Source organism: Ictidomys tridecemlineatus, chromosome 3, assembly GCF_052094955.1.
Source record: "Ictidomys tridecemlineatus isolate mIctTri1 chromosome 3, mIctTri1.hap1, whole genome shotgun sequence".
NCBI classification, from domain to species: Eukaryota; Metazoa; Chordata; class Mammalia; order Rodentia; family Sciuridae; genus Ictidomys; species Ictidomys tridecemlineatus.
The window spans coordinates 27319117-27332760 of record NC_135479.1 but is presented as its reverse complement, the minus strand read 5'-3'; the positions used below and the strand labels follow the sequence as shown (position 1 = coordinate 27332760).

The 13644-nt window shown below is 40.3% G+C and overlaps 1 protein-coding gene across 1 annotated transcript in view; it reads left to right on the top strand.

The window, feature by feature from the left end:
• Positions 1-785: 785 nt before the first annotated feature.
• Ca10 (carbonic anhydrase 10) overlaps positions 786-13644 on the top strand; it is a 477395-nt gene continuing 464536 nt past the window's right edge. Inside the window, exon 1 of the mRNA XM_040268984.2 lies at positions 786-869. Coding sequence (XP_040124918.1) covers positions 809-869 — 61 coding nt within the window. The 5' untranslated portion in view covers positions 786-808. The remainder of the gene's footprint in view (positions 870-13644) is intronic.

The following is a 13644-nucleotide window of genomic DNA, read 5'->3' as shown; positions in this document are numbered from 1 at the left end:
GCGCGACGTAGGGAGCCAGTGGGTCCCCCCAACGCGCCCCGGTTTTCTGCGCCCAGCGGTTTCACTCGGGGTTCTGGACACGCGGCCCCAACCCGGCTTGGAGGCGGCAGGCTGCGCGCGGACTTGGGGAGCAGGGAGGGTCGGCGGAGGCTGCCGGCGGCCGGCGGTTTCTGGCAATAATCCCTGCCTCTCTTTCTCTGTCTGTCTGTTTGCTGTGTCTGCTCCTCCTCCCACCCCCGGAAGCAGGAGGAGAACGTCCCTGAGCAGAGAAGCCACCCTCTGACCATGCCCCGGTGAGGGGCGCGGACTTCGAGGGCAACTTGTCGCGGACTGCCTGGGTTTAGCCAGAGAGCTAAGAGCTGCCGGGAGCCCGGAACTGCACGGCGCGGCCCGGCGGGGGGCTATCGTCTATGTCTTCTTGGGGCGCCTGGCGGATCGGGGTCTCGTTTTTGCAGGAAGAGCCCAGCGCTGGTGGCTTCAGGTGGCTGCCGCCGCCGCTGCTAGTGCTGTTTCCACCACTGGTGCGAGGAGCAGAGACGCGCGAGTGGGGAGACCTCCGAGACAGCGAGGCATCGGACATGTGTCAGCACATCTGGGGCGCACATCCGTCGAGCCTGAGGGGAGATTTGCTGGAACAATTCAAACTGCGATATTGATCTTGGGGGTGACTGTCCCTGGCCGGCTGTCGGGTGGGAGTGCGAGTGTGCGCTCGCTCGGGAGTGTGTGTGTGTGTATGTGTGCCGTGTCGGGCACCCCCTTCCCCCCCTGTTTTCCCGTCGAGTGATGCACTTGGAATGAGAATCAGAGGATGGAAATAGTCTGGGAGGTGCTTTTTCTTCTTCAAGCCAATTTCATCGTCTGCATATCAGGTACGGGACGTGTTGGAGTCACGGGGCGGGTTTGGTTGATATTGTGGTGTTTGGAATGTATGGGATTTTATTGTGTGTAGACATAAGGCGGGAAGGGAGGGGTGATACAGACCCATTCCTTTCTGTGGGTTTGCTGTTTTCAGAATCAAAACCCTCCAAGCCCAAAGGGGGTGTGTGTGTGTGTGTGTGTGTGTGTGTGTGTGTGTGTGTGTGTTTGTTTGGTGAGGGTTGGATCTGTGTGGAGTCCCTGGAAGGGAAAGAAGGAGAAAGAGGTGGGGGTTTAAAAAGAAGAGGCAGATGGGTGTTGATTTTCAACTGCTTTTCTGGCTGAGAACTCTGGCGCCGAAATCTGAGCCTTGGCAACCCCCACCCCCATCCCCTGGCTTTCAAAGTTCCCAAACTCGGTGATTCCTGTCTGGCAAAATGGACGAACAGCCCTGCCCTGATGTTTAGACACTTTCAAGGGGCTGCGGGAGGATGCGGGACTGGGGAATGTCATCAGGGACCCAAGAGATCCTCCATGCCTTCCCTAAATATGGAAGGATGGGGGTGTTTGAAACCTGGTGGCACGCCCCCCTCCACCACAAATAAAAGAAAAACCCTTCTGAAACATTATCACCAATACCACTTTAGACCATGATCTTCCTTAATTCCCAGTAGCGAAGATGTGCTCGCTCAGACACTGATTTCAGGCTACTTGTGCCAGCCTGTGATTTGAGAAGCAGATGAGAACCCAGGGTGTTGAGGCAAATGAGGTAGGGCTTGTGTGTGGCTGCCCCTGAGTGTCCTGTGTTGGGAGGGATTCTGATTTCTGAGCAGTGTCTTTGTTGGTGCAGGAAACTGAGGATGGGAGGGAACCAGTGAGGAAAAGCCCCAGGACCAACAGTATTCCCCAGTTCAGTGGCTCCTCCCATTGGCCAGCACCCACTCCATTTCCCTTCACACCTGCTGTTTAAGCACCCAGAGTGAAGCCCATTTGCTGTGCTCCTTTCTGCCTGCATTCCCTCTGCAGAATTGGGGACTGAGCCAACTTCCCATGAAGTCACCAAAAGGGAGCAGGAACCTTGCCCCTGTGAGCAAACCCATTAAAGCAGCATTGGGGATGGAGAGACATGTTTCCTGTTTCTTCCTTTAGCCCTTCCAGTCTCATCCCCTAAGCCAGACCTGATTCTGAATATTAAAAACCCTCGTTCCACCCTTACCTGGACCTAGTTCCAATTACCATTCTTTAATTTCAGTTGTCTCCTCATAAGGCAGGAGTTGGGAATCAGTTATTTGAAATTAGTGTTTGGGGCTTACCCATCCTACTAAGAAATATTTTATAATATTCCTCTGTAATACTGTAGTGAGTTATGTTGTATATTGTACAGACAAGAAAAAGTACCTGGGATCACCCAAATTTCTCTAGTGGGTACACTTTTATTCTATAATGCATCCATGAGTAAAATTCCCAAGATGACTATAAAGGTTTATATCAATCATATGTCCAAGGATGGACAGGGTGACATCTCAAAAGGCCGCATTTTACTTCTTTTTCTTCTTCGTGTCTTTTGCAAACTCTTTCTCTTGTTCTAGAATATTTTTAACTAGTAATTAAATAGGCTTTGCCTACCCCCTTGTCTAGCATCATAAAAAATAGGCTTTGCCTACCCCCTTGTCTAGCATCATAAATAAGTTTCCAATTAGACAAGCCATCTGAGTCCCTTAAAGATTCACAAAAGGGGAACATTCACTGAGGCTCTAGATTTCCCCTAGCATCTTCTTCTTCCCCAGCCCTTGCCCTAAATTTTGCCAGGCAATGCCATAGGGGAACAAGTTGAGGAATCTGTGCTTAGCCTCCCAAAGAAGTCTTGGTGGGATACCTGTCATAGCTGTGTTTGATTTGGTGTATCAGCAACTAAATTATTCCAATGGGAACATTAGGAGGGGTTATTTCTAACCCAGGAGTAGAGCTACCAACCCTGTGGCTTTCCGCATGTATTTACTAAATAATCATCATTGCTGTGTAATGAGAGGATAAAAGTATAAGCAAAATTGCTAGCTATTAGCTAAACACAGAAAACTAGGTTAGCACTCCAAATGCCTAGTTAAGATCTGCATTAATTTGCACTTTATGAAGACATGTACTCTGTATTTATACATCCATAAACTTAACTTCAAAAGGTCATTCTTTCTCCATGGTCAAAGTGATCTCCTCCTCCAGTAAGCAAAACTACCCATGGAGTGATGCCTGTGTATGTCTGAATTATGATTAGTGATATAATCATGATTCACAATTGCCACAGTTTGGGGACTTGGTCTCCTTTCTTCTCCTATCTGACAGCATTAGGATATATAGGAATGCAAAGCACTAAGGTTGAATAATTATGCCTCAGGGAGAGTTTAGTGGGTCTTTCATTTCTGTTTCTATGATTTGCAGTTTTAATTTGCTCACGACTGAGCTTTACTAAAAGGAACATAACCCTGTGATCATAGGCTCTACTAAATCACAAATTAAAAAATATAAATAAAAAACAAAGCACTTCACCATCTTAGAATGAGTTGCCCTGACCAGTAAATGGGTGTTCATCCTCACTGAGTTCCCAGACACTGATGATTGATGCATTAGTTGGGTGGAATTCATTATGGAGGAACACACAACTGGAAAAGACCAGCCCAAATCTGCAGTATAAACATTTTGCAGAAGGAAGATGTTGGTAATAGCTCTGGCCTATGGAAGGCATATTGACTGAATTTCATTTGATGGCATTTGCTTTCAGTAACACTCTGGGCTTTTTGCTTAGTGTTTTGTTAACCAAAGTTTCCAATTTCTTCTTCCATCACACGCCCCCCCCCCAAATTAAAAGTGTACCACAGGAGTTTTTTTTTTTTTCTGTTTTTATTTGTAGATATTGCTTATGTACAGCTACCTGGGCTTGGCACACTGATGGTTCTGCACTGGTAATTTAGTTAAATGAGACTGAGGGTCTGCTTGGCCAGGCTTAGCTAGCTTCTGGGTAGGTAGCATGTGTGTCCTTCCTCCAAGAGATCATATTAATTTTGGCCTCTTAATGACAACACAATGAGCTTAAAGAAGGAATGCCATGAGCAGGGAACTCCTCTGGCTCCACATTAAATTTAGACCTTATTTTACTGAAAATGTAAGGCAGCAGGATCTGTAAAGAGACCAGGAATGGACACACATACACACAAACACACACACATACACACACACAGAGAGAGAGAGAGAGAGAGAGCGAGAGAGAGAGAGAGAGAGAGAGAGAGAATGAGAGTGAACCAGAATGATTTTTTTTTTTTCTGTGCTAGCAAGAGCATCATTCCTTTCCCACAAAAGCAGCTCAGATCAGCGAGAATGAATGAGCATTGAGCATGAGGAGAGAAATTCCTGGTTAAAAAGACAGCTGCCTGATTTAATTCATACAATGTATCCTATTTCCTCTCTTACATAACTTTACTTCTTCATCAGTTTATTCATAATAGTAGCAATAACAATTTAAATTGTGTGGTGCTTTTACACATTTTAAATGTATTTGCAGATATTTTAACTTTTCTTTTTATTGTAGAATTCTTGGGGTAATTTTGTAGATGAAGCAATGAAAGTCCACAGAGCTTTAGCCTAGGTCTAATAGTGAAAGTTCAATATATCATTTATGTTTGATTCAAGATTTCTTTGAAATGTTTTAATTTTTTGTAGTTTGATGTTTCTAATTGAAAGAATAAATTGGGTTCATTGAATGTAAGTCTTAGAAGAGCTTGGAAATGAAGTTTAAAGCAAAAAACTATAGTATGAGGCTAGAATTGAGATTGTATTTGACTTATTGTACCTGTCAACTCAGTGGATGAAACTGTCACCCAGCTTCCCCTGCATCTCATAATCAGCAGTTCCTATAAGCACAGAATATTTAGTATATTTGTCTAATCTGAATATTGAAAATGGTCTCACTTTAATTTATTTATGTGGAAGTAGAAAAGGGATAATAGTACACATCCAAAAAGTTTGTTTCATGGATTAAATGAGATTATATATATATATATATATATGTGTGTGTGTGTGTGTGTGTATATAATTAAATATATATATATATATATATATATATATATATATATATTTAACTTATCGCAGTGCCTGACACATAGTATATCAATTTATCTTTTATTTCTACAAATCTGAGACTGTATAGGATTGGTTAATGTAGAGTAGAGCTGTGTGTTCTTCCACATCAGTTATAAAACAGCAAGCACATTTTATAGCATTGACCATGAATTCTACTTCCAAGGATGCCTTGGCCAGAAAGTTTGAAGTATCTCTAATTTTCCTTCTCACACAAATGAGAGCCGTATTAGGCTTTGGTGCATCATCATGAAGTTAACCCAGTTTAAAGCTATGAACCCACTACTGAGATGCAGTCTGGAAAGTTAATAAATTACCTGGTAACCATGTAGTACTCAATACCCAGGAGATCAGCAGAATTTTCTTTATTCTGCTTGTAGATTTATAACTTGGTGTAGACCCAATTTTAAAGTACTTACAAAATGACACATTTGCATTCAATATGACTTCAAATAGAATATCTTATTAAATGCAAATGAACCCTACCCACACTACTCATCTAATATTCTCATTCATAATGTGATTTCTCTACATTGAGTTTCTCATGTGACTTCAGACAGCCAGTCATAAACAGATAACCATCATCCTAGATGAAACTCTCCAGGCAGTGGTCAGTGAGTAAAGTGGGTTGTCCTAATATAAATTCCCAAGGGAAAAAAAGAAATAGCAATGTGGAAAATCATTCTTTTGGGTGAGGAGAGGGGTTTGATTGCCATTGAGGAAGTCAGTTTCTATAACCTTAACTAGATGAAAGTTTACATATTTGTATTTAGAGTTTAGCTCAGAACTGAGACCCAGGTACCATATGGGTAAGGTAGCAAGCCCTTAGAGAAAGAATATGGAAGTCACAAGACCCACTCTGTAATACAACTCTAACCTAATCACCTATGTGACTTTGACAATTGTCTTAACCTCTCAGTCTCAGTTTCTTCATCTGTAAAATGAAAATTATATTTGCTTATAATAATAATAATTAATAATAATTATTGTTGACACTTTGAACCACTTCTTGTAAATGCCAATTAATTATTTAGTCATTTTATTCTGCGTTCAAATAGCAAAGTATTGACAGCTGTGTGCCACAGACTAGAGGATTGTTAAAAGAAACATCAGAACATGATCCCATTTGTCATGCATCGCACATGTAGAGTATCTGTGGATTTATGTATTATGTACTGACCCTGTTTAAGATAGAGTTGTAAAAGCAAAGTTGAGAAGCATACACATGATGTAGGAGGTATAAGATAGCATTTAATTGTTTATAATTATAAAAGTTGTATTCCAAAGTGTATTTTGATAGAGAGCAATAAGAGTAATGCTTCATTGCTTAATACAGGACATACATTCTACAGAATAGAGAAATCAAGTAATGAAGGAGAGGGAGGATATTAGATGGATGTTAGAGTTCTGGATGTAAGAGATGGGAAAGAAAGAGGGATGGGTGTGTCTACAGACAATAGCATATGTAAACAGTATGTTTGGAGGCAAGAGCTGAAATCAAGTGTTCACTTGGGGAGATACTGGAATGTTGGGAGGAACCCACGTAGGGAGCTATTGAATTAGAGACTATGGAATGTCCTAACATATTTATTCTCTTTGTGATTTTTATTTTTAAGTTATGGCTCCTTGCATTGATTCAATGGATTGAACTTGGTTCAAACTTGTTTGCAATTCTAACATTGCTTTGGATCTTAAATTAGTGTTGCATGGTCTCCAGTAAGTGCTGAATTTGCATAGTCTGTAACCTATTTAAATTGCAGAATGTTCAGTTCTTTAGGAGGCAGGGAGAGAGAGGTTTGCTTTTTTATCTCATAAAATGAAAGTAACAACACTCAAGGTTGTGGTATTTATAGGGAAATTATAAAGATAACAAAGCACTGTTTGTAAAATACTCAGCTCAGTATCTAGGATATGACTGACCAAATTATATATAACATATGTGAGTAAGCACAGGTTTTGGAGCTAAGACAAGCTTACTTGTGAATTACAACTTTGCCTTTCACTCTTTGTGTTGTGTTGGGAAAGTCGTTTGGGTTCTAAGAGCCTCAGCTTTCTCATCTGTCAAATGAGGACTGGAATAAATGTACATAAGATATTTCTTTCATAGTGCCCAGCATGTGGTCATCAGTGAATTGAAGCTGTCTCCACAAAATTATTCTTAGTTCATCTTCTTCATTATCATCATTATGATTGATGCCAATAATAATAATTATTGTTGACACTTTGAACCACTTCTTGTAAATACCAATTAATTATTTAGTCATTTTATTCTGCGTTCAAATAGCAAAGTATTGAGAGCTGTGTGCCACAGACTAGAATCACAGTAATGAACACCACCTGGTTTTTCATATTTACAAGATAGTATGTGTTATATGATAGAGGTGTGCACAAAGTATTCTGGGAGTACAAAGGAAGAGCAAGTAGCTCTGTGGTTGCCAAGTGGGGAAAGGAAAGATTTATAGAGTAGAGAAAAGCAGGAAGGAATAGCAGGAGTCAAGAGCAGTATGTTTGTAGGTAGGAGATGTAAAAGAACAAAATATGAGAAGTACAGTGATATAGGCATATGGAGGTAATGGGATGAAAAAGTCACTATAGATAGGACTATAAAAAATAAGGACTGGCTTAGTGGTAAAGTGCTCACCTAGAATACTCAGAGCCTTGGGTTTGATGCCTAGTACAGCCTAAATAAATAAATAAACAAATAATCTGGAGCTTGCAAGCCAAGATGAACAGTCTAGATCTTAGCTTTTCTTTATGAGAAGCAAAGGAGTAGGTAGGAAAGTGACATAGTCAGATTTGTTTGCAACTTAATAAAATATTATTATACTTTGTAACAAGCCATACTGTTCTTTTCCCCTTGTTAATCTTTATTCTTGATCACAAAACACAAAAACCTATTGAAAAACATCCTAGCCTCCTAGATCAATTAGCTCAACCAGCCTTTTGAGTGACAAATAAACAAAAGGGAAGGAGGAGCATTTTCCTCTCTCCTGTGACCCTGATTTACCCTGATACTTGAGACTTAGTATTTTCATGTTAAGCAAATGCAACTGTCTTCAGTTTGTATATGAATAATCACAATAATGTCTTTAATAGTAGACGAAGGCCAAGAGAAACCAATCACCCATGCATGCATTTATGTCATGAAGATAAATTAGGCCAAGCAGTAGATACACTGTTTGACACGCGACAGATGCTTGAAGCAATACCAAGCATTTTGCAGCATCTTTACCTTCCTAAAATCTGCACAACTCTCATTTCTAATAGACTAATGTTCACTTGGGAAAATATGCTCTTGGTCCCCTGAATTATATACCCATTGCACCTTCTCAGTGTTTCAGTAACTAGAGAGTGACTAGAGAGACGTAAAATGAACATGTCTCCTTTGTCTGCCTAATCATGCAACACCTGTTGAGGGTATACTGAACTATTGAGGCACTGGGGAGCCAACAAGAATGAACAAGACACTGAACTTGCCCTCCAAAAACTTGGTAATTAAATAAGAGACTAATGTAAAAAATAGTCGTTACAATCGAATGTGTCAAGTACTGTAATGAAAAGATACAGGAAGTGTATGAAGGGAACAGAGAAGGGATATCTGACTCCTCCTGGAGATGAGAGGGGAAAAGGTAAGAGTATGTCATGTTAGTCAGAAGATGCTTGAGCTATGGCTTGAAAGATGTTGAAGTGTTGGCTTGAAAGATTTGGCTAATGAGGAGTGTGATGGAAAGGGATGACCATAAGAAACAACATTTGCAAAGGCAAAGGAGGATTAAGGCACTGGTCAAGAGGGCAATAATGCAACAGCTAGAGTGGAGTGTGGTAGGTGAGGTTGAGGTGGAGAGCGTTAGGAGACACTATTTCAATAGCCATGATGCCTTGCATATAATAATGTCCCTCTGTGTAAAAGAGGCCTTCTTCTTTTTTTTTTTTTTTTTTTTTTTTTTGGTACTGGGATTGAATTTAGGGGCTCTCTGCCACTGAGCCACATCCCCAGCCCTATTTTGTATTTTGTTTAGAGACAGGGTCTCACTGCATTGCTTAATGCCTTACCATTGCTTAGCCTGGCTTTGAACTTGTGATCCTCCTGCCTCAGCCTCCTAAGCCGCTGGAATTACAGGTGTGTGCCATTGTGCCCTGCAAGAATCCTCCTTTATAGGCCCCGAAAAGTATGAAGTTTGTATCTTTCTCTTCATTAGGAACTGACCAGTCAGGGGTGAAGTTTCTGGCTCTGGTCCACCTATGCTCCATTTGACCAAGATCACTGGTCATTTTCCAGTGTTTGTATCTGGCTCCAGGTGAAATCTCAAAAGCTTTTGAGACAACTCAGATATAAGATTATAGAGGTTATCTCCTTACTTTTTTTATTGCTAGGTATTTATACTTTACCAAAAAAAAAAAAAGCCAGAAATCTATTGGCTAACTTTGGATTTTACAATGTGTCGCTTATCATCTGACTTTGGTCTGATTATTGAGTGTTTCCTATAATATTTTTTATGGTTTTCATCCCAGAACTTGAAGAGATTTTTAGCATGCTGGAGTTGGGCTGGGTTGAGGGAGGTAGGTGATGAGAAATGGCCTAGGATCACCTTTATAACAAAACCATAATTGCTCTTTATTAGCAAGGTTGGAGTGGGAATGGGACAGCCAGTGTTTGGGTTTGATTACATTTGCATGAAGGTGCCATCAGGGTGGCAGCAGAGAGATTATCGGTGGTTACGGAGCAGACAGCCTACAAATGCTTTTGCCTCCTGATCTGGGTGAGGTGACACTTTTGTCACAACAAATGCAAAATTAATCTTTAACTTTGTCTAATACTTCATGCCCAGTGGCTAAAGGGGCTGGCAGTAGGAAATGAAGCCTGTGACTTTCAGGTGAGTTTTCCAGAGCCAAGTCTTGCTGGCTTTGCAACACATTTGGCAGCAATGCCAGAGTTGGAATAAACACATTAACTGAAGGATATGAGTCAACACATTTCCCTTCCGCTCTCCTCTCCCCCCACTACATACAGCTACGTTTTACCCTCAAGGAAAACAGTTCTGATGGCAGCACTTACTGACTGAGCGTAGTTCTTTCCTGCTCTGTGAGGTTGGGATAATAACAAATATCTCACAGGACTCTGGAAATAACAAAGTAACAGGCATGGTGGTTTCAATTTTTTTTTCTACCTTTTCATGTGTTTGTCCATTCATTGCACAAATGCGAACGAATAGATATCTCCTATGAAGTCGGGTAGTGGACCAGGCATACAATTAAATGTACTGAACGAAATAGCCATGATCTTTGTCCTGGTATAATTTCTATCTAGTGATATGCAAATAGTGTGGATTATTTTTTTCTCATTGCCCAACTCAGTGCCTGGAATGCAGAGCTGATCAATAATGAATGACTAAATTAATACATAGATGAATAAGAAGGAGTCTTTTTTTTTTTTTTTTTTTTTAGAATTGCTTTCTAGACTTCTCAGGAGGCTAGGAGATAAGATCTGAGGCCAATCGAAGAAGAGCTGAAGCAGACCAGACTGTCTCCCTCTTCCTTCTGCTGCCTGTAGGTTTTTAAATGTGCAAAGAGTCAGAGAGAAAGGGAACCAATCCAGGGAACAACATATTTGATCATTTTCTGTTTCCTTCTCAGACTCAGCCTTGTTTGACCAACCGTCCTTGCTTGAGATACATAGAATTGTTTAAAATGTTTTCCGTCTCCTTTTTGCTCTATGACACCATATTGTGGACTTGAAATGGGACCATTAAGGATCTGTGGGTTCATTGTTGTTCCTTTCTATATGTCATCTCTGTTCCTATTAGAGGAGATTATTTAGGATATGGTGATTTTCAGCTTGGGAGAAACCAACACCTCATTGTGCTGTAGTTAGTATGGAATTAGAGTGCTTCCCAGGAGGACCTGCCCTACCCTTTAGTCTTGATGCAGAGCAAGACAGGAAGTGACTGGTCTCTATGGTGTTTTCAGTCTCCTGTCAAAAAACATTACTTCTCTAGCCCTTTTGGAACTAAGCAGCGATGATGTAGCTGACTGGATTTCACCAGACAGAAGAGATGAGAGTGTAGGAATTTAAAAAAAAGGAGAGGATTTACTCTCCTTGAGTGCAAATTCCATCTGTCATCACCTCCTTGATCTTAACAACTGTTAGGAAATGGTGAGGTGGATAATTTGTTGCTGTTTATTCACTTGTTATTTTAATGACAGAAAAAAAAATGAGGGGGGGGGACCTGGGGAAAATAGTCTTGTTGCTAACTTCTGATTAAATAAGTCGATTTTTCAGGAAGATACTAAAAGAAATCAAAAGCATCTTGTGAGTATTACATTTCTTTTGTATGGCCTGGGTGTGAATAGAAATGTGTCACTTGCTCTCTTAAGTCTCAGAATGCACCATCATGACACCAGCTGTATGTTGCCAAGACTGGAACCCCTGTAGAATAAAACATAGCAAAGTCATTATTTTTAATATCTGTAACAAGTTTCATCCCTGCTTTTCCACTGGGGAGCAGTTCTTTGTGACCTAGTAGTTTGTTTTAGTTCAGTATTGTAGTGGCTAAATGACAGCCACACACTATAATCTTTGGCACACAAGTTGGTGCCACCTTTTAATTTTTTTAATCCTCTGCTTTGAGAAGTGCCGGAACTAGAGCCTGACTGAGCCAGGTACAGTCTTGTATTGCGCCACATCGAAGGGCAAGGCATGTTGAGCAAATTAATGAATGAGAGTTGTTTTTGTGCATCGGATATTTAGGCTAATCGTGTACTCAAATGAGATGTTCTTCCTGGATCTATGCTCCTTGCAAGACAGAGATTGTATATACAAAAGTGTTTCAGGGTCATAAACATGAGTGATGTTGGGAATCACTGAATTTATTTTAATGTTAAATATGTTACAAGAGTGTTAAAATTTAGGAAAGATAAGAAATTACCCATAGACCAAACTTTTGTTTACTAGAGTTTGAAATTATAACTTTTCCAACCTGAAATATTGGTACTGAATTTTTTTTTTTTTTTACATTATATCTTAACTATTTCCCCAAGGCTCTTTCTGGTAATAGCTGTTCAGGAAATCATGGATTCTTACTCACATAAATTGTCAGGTTGGTATATCTCTCATTCCCTCTCCCCCACCCCACCCCTGCCACACTCTGATGAGGGTGGGCACTTGGTAAAGGGGACAAAGGAGAGGAGAAAAACCTTTTGTAATTACTAGGGAGTCCCAAGGCTGGTGAAAATTATATTGCCTTCAAAACATGGTTTCTACATTGTCCTTGACATCAACAATCAACAGATGGAGAAGAAAGTCTGGAGGAGGATCATGGGAGAGGTTCTAATAGGCCAGGAAGGGAAGCTATGGACATTATTTCTAGTCAGTCACAGGGACATCTCTTATTGCAAAGGAGCTGGGAATAGTCCCAGGGCTAGCCTTTGGCCCAGGAGCAAAGGGAACTTGGTTTGAACAATTGTCTTGTAACTACCACTTTAATGCCCATGATTTTCATTTTATATTTCCATAATGAGCCTATTCATCTAATTTTTTAACATTTATATTTTCCCCCAGTTTTGAACAATCCATTTTGTCGCTAGTTCATCCTATTTTTTTTGACATCTGTTTTTATGTCTACAGATAATTATTTCTATTGAATTATTTCATTAACATAACCCTAATATTGTGATTACTGGGTCACATACTGTGAAGTTCTTTGTGATTTTATCATATCATAAGTAATATGTAGCCTATTTATAAGGCTCCAGACGTAAACTTGAATTCCCTGGGAGAGTAAGCATATATATAAAGATAAACCTTTACAGATTCTTCCAACAGTGATCCACACCTAAAAACTATTAAACAAACAAACAAACAAACAAAAAACGGAATAACACTGGAGTTCGAGATAGTATTTTACTCTATGAATTTGATCTGAGACAAGCAGCTATGATTAAGAGCTGGGTTTGGAATTTAGGGATTTTAGTGTTTTCTCTGGAACTTTTTTTTTAATAAATTACCCCAACTAGGTTGATGGGGTGAAACTTTAGAATTGAAGACGTCGTAAGGGGTTAGTCTGCCCCTGCAAGCTCTGTGCAGTGGGTAGGACATTGCACCAATTTTCTTCTCTTAAACGGGAATGTTGGAATAGGGAATTTGAGGGATCACTTTCTAACTTGGGAACCCTAGGGTGTTAAAAGACTTTTATAGAAAATGGTCCAAGCTTTGTGTTGATTCTAAATTTCTCCAGTTTTGAAAGGTCAAAGCAGCAAGATTGAAAGTACAGGAAGAACTTTCAAGACTGAAGTGAATGGAAAAGTGGAGAATGGTTTTCTAGATGAGCAAGAGTAAGATAAGGCATTGTAACAGAATAGCCCAGACTCTGTGACTTGTAGGATGATGACATGTAGCCCTTTACTATACCCTGAGAAGAAGTGGGGCTGGGGCAGGGGCGGGTGGGGGTCATCATTGACTTCTACATAAAAGCTTGTGTTGAAAACTGTGCATATTATCTTACCATTTAATCTTGACTCTGCTGAGAGTCCTTTTATGATCTTGGGAAGTTACTTAACATCTCTGACTGAGCCTCAGTATCCTCATTTGTACACTGGAGGTAATAGAATGTGTCTTTGAAGTCAAGGGAGATTGAAATTTTAAAATGTGGCCTGGTGCTTGACACA